The following is a 13284-nucleotide window of genomic DNA, read 5'->3' on the forward strand; positions in this document are numbered from 1 at the left end:
GTAGAATGTTAATCCTGCCCGAAAGAAGATTGGTCGCCAAGAAAAGATTAAGGATTGGACTCGGTGACTGTTGTGAAGCTGGAATCACAAAGCAGCTTTGTTGGAGGCCACAAACAAACGTTTGTTTGTCGGTTATCCTTTCCTCACAATCGATTACGTCAGCGAGAGGACGGCCTAGTGTGGCCTCGCACTAGCATAATGGACACACCAGCTGCAAACCATTGAACTTTTTAATCACCGATCAGAATATGCCGAGTATCAGGATGGAACACTTCTGAGTTAACTGCTCCATAACAGGTTATTTTTTCATGATGGAGATGCAGGAGAGTCCGGTGATTCCCGAGCTTGAGGATCTAAGCGAAGGGGAAGTGGCGGAGGAGGAAGTCGAGATGGCGTCCCAAGTCCTCGAGATCATTTGCGGGTTCGGCGTCCACAACTCTGAAGCTGAGGACAAAGACGTGTGGTCTGTTGAGGAAGGGGAAGACTCCGTCTTCTACAGTGACGAGGATCAAATTGACCAGCGTGGTCAGGAAAAAACATCTGAACATCCAGGCAGGTGGAAAATTTTCATTTCGTTTTGGAGAAAGTTTCAGGTTCTGCCAAATAAGATTTTGCAAATGGATCTATCACAAGAAAATGTTTCGGTATCAGATGCTGTCCAAAAAAAAAATCAACAAAGACCATGAAACACAATGCAGGCACAATAGCTACCTGTTACTGAAGAAAAACAAATAAGAAGGACAACGGGGGATATGTTAAAACACTAACACAACAAAACAAGAAATAAGACAATGCAGAATATCTCGGGACACTAACTGAACAATAACATGAAAGTAAGACAGCTCAGGATATGTTGAAACATTAAATCCAACTAGACAAAAACGAGGGAGACAATACAAAATATGTTGGGACACCAATTAGCTCTAAGAGAACAAAACATGAAAACGACACAAAAAACATTTGCACAGAATAACAAGAGTGCCATGATGTCAGGACCATGAAAATGCAGGCACAATGGCTGAACAATAACTGAACAAAACTGCAAAAAGGACAAGTCAGCGTATGTTGGAACACGAGCTTACTAACTCAAAAAACATGAAAGTAATGAAATGCAGAACATGTTGGAAAGCTACATACCTCTAACTGAACAAAATGTAAAAGAAAGACAACACACAGTATTTTGAAACAGTCGCTAACTCTAACTGAACAAAACATCAAAATGACAAATTACAGAACATGCTAGGACACTAACTAGCTCTAACTCAACAAAACATGAAAAAGGATGGATGGTTAATAATAATAATAATAATAATAATAATTTCCTTTGTATTGTCATTCTTTGTAACAATGTACACAGAACGAAATGTCGATACACCTGACCCGTTGTAGCGAGCCGATGCAGCCGCAGCCAATAACCTGATGTTGTGTTTAGTTTTTAGAAATGCTTCCTTTTAGAAATGCTTCCTTTTAGAAATGCTTGGCAAACAGTAACAAATAAATAGCTTTTAGTGTCAAAACAGTTGGTGAAACCTGACTTTTTCTTGTCAAATATGCTATATGCACAAAATACTGCAAATATGAAAATACTTCCTCTACAATAAATAACAACAAAACAACAATACAAATAGCAGTAAGGTTAAAAAAGAAAGAACAAAATATGCATGGAAAAATATTAAAATATATAAGGTTTAGAATTTTGAAAATGTGTAAGCCAGACTCTGAATAGATCAGTTTTGCGTTGTTTTGGCAGAAGGCAGAGAGGTGGGAGGAGGTAAGTCAGTGAGAGAGTTCAGAGTACTAACAGCCTGATGGAAGAAGCTGTCCTTGAGCCTGCTGGTTCTGGCTCCGAGACTCTACAGTCTTTTCCCTGATGGCAGCAGATTAAAGAGGTGAAAGAGAGACATGCTTGTGAATTGAAATGATTGATGGAAACAAAGGCTTGATGGGAACAAAATCTTGAAAATGATCAGGGGTGCCCAAACTTTTGCATACGACTGTGTATGTGTATATATATATATATATATATATATATATATATATATATATATATATATATATATATATATATATATTAGTCATTGTATAATCCAATTTTCTTCTGAGATAATGCATTTTGAAGACTTCCTGAGCTCTGACATCATGTGAAGCAAATTAGCACCGTAGCAAGCCAGTCACCCTATTGGTTTACATGTTGACTAGTCAAAAACAAATGGCGAGAAGCCAAAATGAGGCGAAATGGCAAAAATAACACACACAGAGCTAACATGGGCTAAACCAGCTGGGACACGGCAGGCTACCCGGCTGCCATAGTGGACGAACAGAGACTGATCGGTGGAAATAAACAGGAGGCTGGCTGACCAAAAACATGCAGCAAACAGCTAGGACAATCGCAAGCCAACAACAAAACACTACCACGGCAACAAAACCGAGAAAAAAAAACGATGAGCACGGCAGGTTGCTAACGTGGGTAACCTACACCAAACCAAACTGGAAGCCTTTCGGAGCACGCACGGTAACGGGGAGTCATCTGGACAAAAATATTAATTTCAAAACAAGCAACGAAAACATGAGGAAAAGTCAAAATCACATACCTAAAATGAGGAAAAGTTAATAAAGGAACGCACGCTGAACATGACAGCAGGTAAACTTATACAAGAAAACCTTTGATGATCTACTTTGACCAAACAGTCAGAAGTTCCCTAGCGACCTAGCAAAGTTCACATCACTGCAAGCTGAAATGAGCGCTATGAATTTGCTGATTACTACAATCGCTGTTTTTCAACTGGACAAGCCATTGTTTTGGTCATTTGTTGTCATTCGGTGATGTCACAGCTCTAGGGGATATGAGGTCAAACAGACTACCTTGAAAATTAATTTCTCAGGATTCAAGACGGATGAAATATTTTCAAACATATCTGCATGATTGTGAGAAGAAACGCTACTACACGTTCAGTGCCAAATTGAAAAAAAAAAGGGTCTTTCATAATCCCGTAAAGCCCATTTCCCCTTTTTGCTTTACATAGATTACCGTAAATTCTGGACTATAAGCCGCTACTTTTTTCCCAAACCTTCAACCCTGCGGCTTATTCAGTGATGTGGCCAATTTATGTAATTTTTCTAACAGCCGCCAGCGGCGCTCGAGTTCAAAAGGTACGATTTAGAACGGTGAATATATGCGCCGAGGAAGACTGCAACTTCTTAGCTTGTGCACAAATTAAATTAACGTAGACATATCCTCATCATGCAAATTGCAAAAAGAAAGGCACATGATGTAGCTTTCAAGCTAAAAGCAAACAAGCAGTCTGATAAAGAAGGAAACAGAGCTACTGAACGCAATCATCACTTTGCGAGCGTGTTGCTAGCGTGTTTTTGAATAAGGGAGCGTGGGATGACGTCTATATGGCAAATTCTCTTTCCCATACTGGGGAAGACGACTTTGATGCCGTCAGTTATAAGGAGAAGATGAGGACGGTTCACCGTGGTTTCTACAAGTATGGTATGTTTTTTTAACAGAGCCGTTTACTGTATTGCGAGCGTGTTGGTAGTGGTGTTTTGCTACCCTTCACAGGCACGGTTTGGGATGAAAGTTATAATATTATAATTAAAGCTTTGAAAACTCTCTCGGTGTACCGTCTTTCTTTGTAAATATGTGTAACCAATGTATAATATGTATTTGCACCTGTATATTTTTGTAATGTATTTATTTGAGACACTTATTCTGATATGTTTTGCGAATTAAAAAAAGGGGGGCGGAGCAAACGCCGGCTGACGGGAAGTGGGGTAAAGGTGAGTGAGACCTGTTGTCGCGGCTTATATGCAGGCGCGGCTTGTGTAAGTACAAAATAGGTTTTCCTCTTAAAATGTGGTGGGTGCGGCTCATAATCAGGTGCGCTCTTTAGTCCGGAATTTACGGTAGTTACATTTTTAATGTGATGTTTGTTACCACAAGCCTGATAAATATGGAATGAAAAATGAAAATCAAAGGTGTTCTGGTGCCAGAATCTCCAAAGCTGAAAATCCACTAACCTTTTGTCCCCTAGAAGAAGCCGTTGTGGACAATCTTCAACCTTTAGAGAAGAACCAGGAAGCCTCTCAGACAGAAGTCCAAGAAACTTGTGGAGAAATGGAGACACAAGAAAATGATGTTCCCACTTCGCTTGCGATTGACTCTCCTGAGCTTCGCGCTACATTTGAAGACACTCGACAAACTCCTGCTAACGGCGAATTATTAAAAGAAGGTAAGCAACAAATTTCTAGCAAATTCATCGTTTACTTCAGGGGGCTAAACCTCGTGGCCTACAAGGCAATTGAGATCTACGCAATGATATTTTGATGCAGCCTGCCTTAATATTAAAGTTTTCAATATTAGTGTTAGTGCCGTGTGCATAATTTTAAGATGGATGATCCTTCCGTGCTAATTAGTTAGCCTGGGCTTGAAGTTGGGACCAATTCATTCTCAAATCCGACCGAAAAAAAGCAGACAGGGAGAGAAAAACAATATCACAAGCGAGATACTTCCTGGTCTGGCCCATGTCATGCTGTATATGCACAGACTAAAATTTTCAACCACGATTCGATTAATGAACCACTTCATTTTTTTCAATCGCGAATATATGTTACAATCAAATTAGTTTGTATTCAGAATATTAAATATTCAATATTATTTGAACAGTAAATGTCACTGTATTGTGTAGTGCAAATAAAAACGAGTGTTAAAAAGCTCAAAGTTGAATACAAACTTTGGGAACTCTGTGATCAAACAGCACCAGTTTACTTCTTAATTATTTGCCCAGCCTTTTGTTTATTTTTTACCAGCAAAATGGCCGACAATAATGTCAATTCCCTCCTAAGTGAGGCTTACATTACAGTAAAAAAAACATTTTTAAATGTGAGTGTAAATGATATTTCATGTTTTCAATTCAATAAGTTATTCGATGCGGGCTTCTGATTGGCCTCCGAGTATGCAAATTACCAAACAAAATTCTCAAATTTCCAAATCGAACGAAGATTTCGAAATCCGAATAAAGCAAACGTTTGATTTGAAAAAAAAAAACAATAATAAAAACGAATGATTTTTGTTTGTAACATTTTTCTTGAAAAAGTTGTTGGCCACCCGGACAGAGACGTTGTGTAAGTTGTACGCCCGACGTAAAAGATGCATGGCCCGGGCGTCTGGGCAGACGTTATTTCAGACACTGGATATGGACAGCTACAATAACATTCGTCAATGATATTATGTTGCAAAAAATATCAAAACTTGAAATAACAGCAGCAAATCAGAAGGTACACGCGTGCACACACGCACACACACGTGCTCATACTCGTATACACGCACGCTTCTTAAAAATGTTCGCCATCAGTAAATGGTTTTCTGTGCTTTGCTATGCGGTGAGCAATGTGATAACTTGCTTTAGTGGTGGTGTTTTTAGCGGTGACAAAGGTTTTCAGGGTCTGTGTTTATTGGCCATACCTGGACACTGCGCTTTTTTATGTCTCCGTCTTGTCAGACTCCTCCTTGAATTCATGTTCATGTTTCGTCTCGTAATGACATTTAATACTTGCTGTGCGAGGTACAACACTCGAAGCATAATGCACAAACCGCACGGGCATATTTTGCACAAAGCCCCATTTGTCTGTCCACGCTGGTTGGAAACGAGATGTTTTTGCTCGAGGTGCCGTCATGATTCATTCATTTATCGCGCGCGTGTGTTTCGTTGGCTGGGTCTCCTCCTCTCCTCAGTGCAGCGCAGACCCACGCTCACACTTGGAGCAGAAGAGGAGGGGTGCTACCGTAAAGCCCCTAAACAACACGGTGCGCAACTGAAAATGTCTAAATTTCAGGTATAAATGCGCATTTTAAACAACTAATCATAATTTTGCCGACCCCTAGTCTAAAGTGAAAATTAATTTCTCAGGATCCATGGCGGATGGAATATTCTCAAACATATCTGCATGATTGTGAGGAGAAACACTACTACACATTCAATAATAATAATAATAATAATAATTTCCTTGTATTGTCATTCTGTGTAACAATGTACACAGAACGAAATGTCGATTGCATCTGACCCGATGCAGCCGCAGCCAAGAGAGGGCGCCGCCGACCATTCAGTGCCAAATTGAAAAAAAATGGGTCTTGATTGATGAGTTGAATTTTCAATGTGATGTTTGTTACCACAAGTCTGATGAATATGGAAGGAAAAGTGAAAATCAAAGATGTTCTGGTGCCAGAGTCTCCGAGTCTGAAAATCCACTAACCTTTTGTCCCCTAGAAGAAGTCGTTGCGGACAATCTTCAACCTTTAGAGAAGAACCAGGAAGCCTCTCATACAGAAGTCCAAGAAACTTGTGGAGAAATGGAGACACAAGAAATTGATGTTCCCACTTCGCTTGTGATTGACTCTCCTGAGCTTCGTGTTACATTTGAAGACACTCGACAAACTCCTGATAACCACGAATTATTAAAAGAAGGTAAGCAACACATTTCTAGCAAATTCATCGTTTACTTCAGGGGTCTCAAACTCGTGGCCTACAAGCCAATTGTGATCTATGCAATGATATTTTGATGCAGCCCACCTTAATATTAAAGTTTTTAATATTAGTGTTAGTACCGTGCGCATGATTTTAAGATGGATGCTCCCTCTGTGCTAATTAGTTAGCCTGGGCTTGAAGTTGGGACCAATTCATTCTCAAATCCGACCAAAAATAAAGCAGACAGGGAGAGAAAAACAATATCACAGGTGAGATATTCCTGGTCAGGCCCATGTCATGTAGTATATACTCAACTCTGAATCACAGACTAAAATTTTCAACAACGATTCGATTAATGAACCCCTTCATTTTTTTCAATCGCGAAATATGTGAAACATGTAATGAGTCGTTACAATCAAATCACTTTGTATTCAGAATATTAAATATTAAAGGAACAGTGTGTATTATTTGACCAGTATATGTGCAACTAAAAACGAGTGTTAAAAAGCTCAAAGACGAATACAAACTTTGGAAACTCTGTGATCAAACAGCACCAGTTTACTTCTTAATTATTTGCCCAGCTTTTTGTTTATTTTTTTTACCAGCAAGATGGCCGACAATTATGTCAAGCCCCTCCGAAGTGAGGCTTACATTACGTGAAAAAATATTTTCAGATGCGAGTTTACAAAATATTTTATGTATTTTTGCTTATCATTTTAATCAATATCGTTTTCAATTTAATGAGTTAGGTTTTTCTTACCACTAAGACACACTCAATGATACTTACTGTCCCTTTAAAAGATTATCAATACATACATTTGAATATGAATTAAAAAATGGGAAAAAAACATGAACATGTAGTTTCTTGCTTTATTCTTATTTGATTAATATATGTCTTATGAGGATTAATTTAGTTTACTTTTTTAGTCATGTTTTTTTTTCATATTAAAACCTTTGAGTTGAATGATAAAAATGAAAAATATTTGAGAACGGAGGAATGTATTTATTGGCACTTTTCTTGTGGACAACCTGATGTTAGGGTTTAAGGTTAGTGGTTAGGATTAGGTTAGGGTTTGAAACTCTCAGCCGCTCGGCCCCCCCAGCTCTGGAACTCGTTACCACCTGACCTCCAGAATTCCACCACCCTGTCCACATTCAAATCTGGACTCAAAACCCACCTCTTCAGACTTGCCTATTTATAAATATCTGTTGCATATACCGCCCCTTTGTTTTTATTTGGTATGTATTAATTGCAACCTCAGTGGAACTGTTTAAATCTAGGCTTAAAATACACTTACATTTTATGGCTTATGAATAACCTATATTTTATGTTGACAATATATGTGTATTATTTGCTTTTGCTACATCTGTTGCAACCCTGTCATCCTAGAAGGGGGTTTACCTTATGTGTGGTCCCTTTTCAAGGTTTCTTCATTTTCCTCATGTTGAAGTTTTGGAGTTTTTCCTTGCCTTCGTGTAGGTTTTAGATCAGGGGATGGTGCAATAATAGTCTGTAGTTTGCAATAAAAAGGGCTATACAAATAAACATGACTTGAAAGTTAGATGGTTGGGGTTAGAGGGTTAGAAGGTGAGATGGTTGGGGTTCAGAGGGTTAGAAGCTTAGAGGGTTAGGATTTATGGTTAGGGTTTATAGTTGGGATTAGGGAGTTAGAAGGTTAGGGTTAATGGTAACTACATTTGATGAAAAATGTCATAAGTCATAGGAAAAAATCAACGAGTACCATCTGATGTCCCAACCAGTCAAACAGAAGCACCCACCAGCCGACAAGAACTTCTCCCAACAGGCCGAGTCCAAGCAGGAGGCCACCGTCGACCTTCCAAACGCTTATTCCACTCTACCGCTCCCCAAAAAGTCAGCAGACAACCCGGCCCCCCAAGAAACCTTCGACCACCTGGGTGGATCCAGATACAGCTCCGTGTCCTACCGCAAGATCCGTCGAGGGAACACTCGCAAGAAAATCGAGGAGTTTGAGTACATCATGATGAATTTGTAGTCATCAGTGATGTGCTTTTAGAGGAGTAATCAAAATAGAAAATTGAAAATATATTAAATGGTAATATTTATTCAGTGGTAAAATGCTTTCTTATTTAATTGAATACGCTATGGATTTTATTTTTCAAAATCGCTGAGTTTTCACATTATTTTATAAAGATTATTACTACACATTGTAAAAAATGTCATATTCTGGTGAGCATCAAGAGTTGCAGAGTGAGGCTCGCAATTGATCAACGGCTAAGCCCCGCCCCCTTGACTCCTTCAGATAAACATTGGATAATTTGTGAAGAGAGCTATGATAAATCACCATCTTAAACAATAAGATAGAGGATCAGTATTGTTTACCTTTAACTAATTAACCTAACTGGGCTTTACCTGTAAAATGGTTTTTGTAATTGCTACTAGCTTTTATCAATCTAAAGCTGTTCGCCTAGCTAGATTTTGTCCAATACTAAGCTTTTGTAAATGTCTGTTCATATACACTCACACCTTAGATGCCATTTATTTGAAACCTAATTGGGACTAATAGGGAACTTGGTTACCGCTCCGTTCCGTTACGTCAGGGGTGTCAAACTCATTTTAACTCGGGGGCCACACGATAGAACAAATATTATGTCGGGGGTCGGACTAGTAGATTAAAGAGAAATAAAAAGAGATAAAGAAATAAGAGAAAGAGGGAGGGAAAAGGAGAGAGGGCTGGACAAAGAAATAAAAAGAGAGAGGGAGAGAGCGTGAGAAGCAAAAGATAAAGTCGTGAGAGAGGGGGAAAAGAAAGGGGGGGAAGAAAGAAATCCAAAGAGAAATAGAAAGACAGAAGGAGAGAAAAGAGAAGGGTATGAAGAGAGAAAGAGAAGTGAGAGAAAAGGAAAAAAGGAGGTTAGATCAAAAGAGGTTAAAAGACACAGAGAGAGAAAGATACAAAGAGCAACAAAGGAAGAGAAAAAGAGAGACACAGAGAGTGAAAGAGATAGAGACAGAGTGGGAGAAAAGGGGTGGAAAAGAAAGAGAGAAAGAGAGAGGGAGAGAGAGAGAGATAAATAAATACAAGTACAGTGTCTTTGTGAGAAGCACCTGGCTTTGGCAACATCAAGTTCACATATTTTAACCTGCCACTTTGTTTTTCTCTTGCGCTTCTCTGAGTGTTTTCTCGCGGGCCGGATTCAATCCCTCAGCGGGCCTGATCTGGCCCGCGGGCCGCCTGTTTGACACCTGTGCGTTACGTGGACCAGCTGCGGGGAAGCAAAGCAAAGCTCCAAAAGTTAACGTTAGTATGACTAGAGCCTATCACGTATGATTAGCAAAGTACAAACTCCAACACAAAGGAGGCCACAGACTCACAGTAAACTAAGTGACGTGATGTACTATGCATCCAAGAGCTAATGATGGCTAAAGCCAGCCTAACACGAGAGATGTCAATGTTACACATCCTTATTAATGTTATCCACGTTGATTTGGTGCTGCGGTACACTTTATTTCAACGTGGCTTGTAAAGGGTAAAAATACACCCTATCGCCTTGCCTCTCAGGATATCTCGTATCAGATGTGCATGTACCGGGTACCCCGGGTACACCAGTTTAAGATTTAAAATGTATAATATAATAATAATAATAATTACAAAAAAACCCCCACAAAAAAACAGAAAACTGATGAATTGCAATGCATTTCAATGGACTTGGGAACTGTGAATGTCCGATTGTATTGGGTTTGCTATGCACACTGTGATTGGCTCATTACATATGAGGGCGGGGCTTAACAAATGATCATCTTACCATCTAGAAATAAATGTAGACATAAATACCTACTAATATAACCCTTAAAAATGGTAAATGATAAATGCTCTGCATTAATATAGCGCCTTTCAAGTCAATGAAGACCTCCCAAAGCACTTTACAATGTGCTTCACACTTACCCATTCACACACACACTTACACACCAACAGCGGCCATGCAGCCATGCAAAATGCGTACCTGCTTATTGGGGGTATTAGGGATTCAGTGTCTTGCCCAAGGACACTTCGACATGTAACACAGAGGAGCCGGGAATCGAACCTGCGATCTCTTGATCCCAAGGCGAGCGCTCTTAATGAACACATACATAAATCATGCAATACTTAAATTAATGATAGAAATGCAATGTATTCATTTATTTATGCATTTTGTCATTTATTTATTCTGGTTATTGGTTTTGTTATGTATTTTTTTTTGTATTTTGTCACAAAAAATGTTATTCATATTCGGAGGCAGCCTAGTTGCCTGAGCTTTTGTCCTATTGATTGATTAACAAATATGCTAATAAACGATCAACCAATAGGTAAAAGGTTCAGCCGGTTTGACCCGCCCCCTTTTTCGAATTACATCTTATTGTGACAAAATAAGTGACAAAATTAATGAAAATAATGAAAGAATATATGAATAAATTACATTTTTGTCATACATTCAGGTATTATGTGATTTATTTGTGTTTTTATGTACATATATGGCATTCTTTTTTAGGTATTTCTTTCTACATATGGCAGGATTGGTCCTCCATACTCAAGAGGGCGAAAGTGAGACCAAATATTCTGATTTGGCGCACACCTGAGCCCTAAACAATAGAATGAGTGAGACTATTAGCAAAATAACAGCAAGTCAAGCTTTCCAGTATTTATTTTCTCTTTGCATGGAACAGCACATCGACTTCATTTAAAAGTTGAGGTAAGACAATAGAACGTTTTTGTTTCTATGTTATAATTTATATATTGTTGTAAATCTGACTGTGCCTCACCAAAATGAGTATTTTTTGGTTTCACAAAAACACCCTCAAGTATTAGGATTAACTCTACAAAATAATAAAAAAGTTGAGCCTGACTGAGTTTTTGTTGCTTTTGTAACACTTTTACCTAATATGTTTATGGTAGATTGTCTGCATTCATATAGCGCTTTTCAAGTCACCGAAGACTTCCTAAAGCGCTTTACACTTACCCATTCACACACACACACTCACACACCGATAGTGGCAACAGCCGTGCAAGGTGCCTACCTGCTTATCGGCGGCATTAGGGGTTTAGTGTCTTGCTCAAGGACACTTCAACATTTTAACTCAGAGGAGCCAGGAATCAAACCTCGATCGAAAGATCGCTCTACCTCCTGAGCTACTGATGCCGCTGTTAAGTGTATTTTCAAAACATACAGGCAAATAATTGTGCCCCCGGAAGCTAATTCAATAAAAACAATCTTTTTGGAGGGATGTTTTGGTGTTTGCGGAAGCTTGGAGATTCCCACTCCAATATTACCTGTTCACAAAATATAGTGGATCAATTTCTCTGCAGTGGATTGCTTTTCCCTAAAATGCCCGAATAACTCGCGGTTTAAGAAATTAATTTGCTTTGGCTTTAGAGGTTTTTTTTTTTTTAGATAATCATGATTTTTTTTTTAGATAATTACCTATGTCGGAATTCTGTTTTAAGTTTATTAGTCATTAGGTTTATCCAGAATAGTCTTTTTATTTTATTAAAGAAATGCGCCATATTTCATATGGAGTAAGCACTGTCTAGGCAGGTGTTACGTTTATCAAACAAAAAATATATATATATGTATATAATAAAGCACAAATTATAATAGATCTGACCTAATTCCAATCATGTAAAAAAGTACAAAGAATAAATGTAAAATATAAAGAATACGTAGTACACATTTTCATGCTGCCTCCTACTTCATAAGGGCACATCCGCTACCGTGTGGCCAAACCATTGAATTACACAAAGTAAATGTTGGCTCAAAGTTTCACGTTTCCAACCAAAATAATTTGAATTGTGGTTTCAAAACCAAAGTAATTGTACGAAAAAAATTTGTAGAATGAGGCCACTAATCAAAATTTATACAGAAAATAATTTGTTATACAACCAAATATGTGCTTTATTACGGACAATATCGCAGATTGTAATGCTGGACAGCCAAATATGTAAACATGTGTACTTCAAATAAAGGGTGGTGCAAATGTGAAAATAAAAACCGTTACAGTAATTCAATTTACATTTTTATTTTCCCCAAACATAATCCTTGTAAGAGGCTTTATGGTGGTGTCAGTCCAACATCGCTCTCTAGTGTCAAAAAGCAAAACTGTACAAAAACAACCCAACTACCTCAATGATGCAGCGTTTCAATCCACAGAAGTAAAACCACAGTTTTAAGAAAATGAAATTGTATTTAATCATCATTGTGGCATTCACAGGATACAAAGTTGGTTTTAAACAAGTTGCAGTGCCTAGCATCTTTGGAGTGTCTTGTAAACAAATAAACTAGGACACTTGGGTTTTTACGTAAAGTGACAGTGTGTAATAATTCACCTGTATTGATATAGCGTGGAATGGAGCTAAAGCGTTTGCATTTGGAGAGGACACTCTAAGGAAACCCGAAAGATACCGCTTGGCAAAATGTAGAAAATTAAAGGTGGGGTGGGCGATTTGAAAACCTATGGCTGCAATCATGACTTGAAGCCAGGAGATGGCAGCAGAGTAACACATGTCATGTTTATTTGTGACACCCTTAATCACAAAGAGTCTCAAAGGGCTGCACAGATCAAAGACTTTTGAAAACTGTTATTACAGACTATTATGGCACAAATTCGAATACTTTTTTTTAATCTTTTCTAAGGGATTTGTTCTGCCCTGAACAGGCCTAATAAAAGCAGATGGGCAAAACGGAAAGTAAAACACAAGGGCTCTTTGTACTCATTTTGGCATTGTTAACAACTACTTAATACCGAAAACGTTTCACTTTTAAGGACACTTCACATTATGCACCCCACCCTGAATTCCCT

The 13284-nt window shown here is 38.5% G+C and overlaps 1 protein-coding gene across 3 annotated transcripts; it reads left to right on the top strand.

Annotated features, from left to right (window-relative positions):
* The first annotated feature begins 210 nt into the window (after positions 1-210).
* Positions 211-9050, top strand: ermn (ermin). Of its 3 annotated transcripts, none has more exons than XM_088353121.1 (4): positions 211-552; positions 4044-4238; positions 6273-6470; positions 8232-9050. In XM_088353121.1, the coding sequence occupies exons 1-4, from the start codon at positions 309-311 to the stop codon at positions 8483-8485; spliced, it is 891 nt and encodes a 296-aa protein (XP_088209247.1). In that variant the 5' UTR covers positions 211-308; the 3' UTR covers positions 8486-9050. The 3 variants fall into 3 exon arrangements, with proteins under 3 accessions (XP_088209247.1, XP_088209246.1, XP_088209245.1); XM_088353120.1 differs by having other exon boundaries at positions 212-552; positions 4041-4238; positions 6276-6470; XM_088353119.1 differs by having other exon boundaries at positions 213-552; positions 4041-4238.
* Positions 9051-13284: the final 4234 nt, after the last annotated feature.

The sequence above is a fragment of the Urocampus carinirostris genome, chromosome 14, assembly GCF_059441175.1.
Source record: "Urocampus carinirostris isolate Australia breed hairy pipefish chromosome 14, RoL_Ucar_1.0, whole genome shotgun sequence".
NCBI lineage: Eukaryota > Metazoa > Chordata > Actinopteri > Syngnathiformes > Syngnathidae > Urocampus > Urocampus carinirostris.

Bases quoted from the DNA above. Each gene is read 5' to 3' on its own strand.
- ermn (XM_088353119.1), top strand. From the start codon at position 309: ATGATGGAGATGCAGGAGAGTCCGGTGATTCCCGAGCTTGAGGATCTA. The intron at 4,239-6,272 runs GTAAGCAACAAA...TTTGTCCCCTAG, and splicing joins CGGCGAATTATTAAAAGAAG to AAGAAGTCGTTGCGGACAAT. The intron at 6,471-8,231 runs GTAAGCAACACA...TGTCCCAACCAG, and splicing joins CCACGAATTATTAAAAGAAG to TCAAACAGAAGCACCCACCA.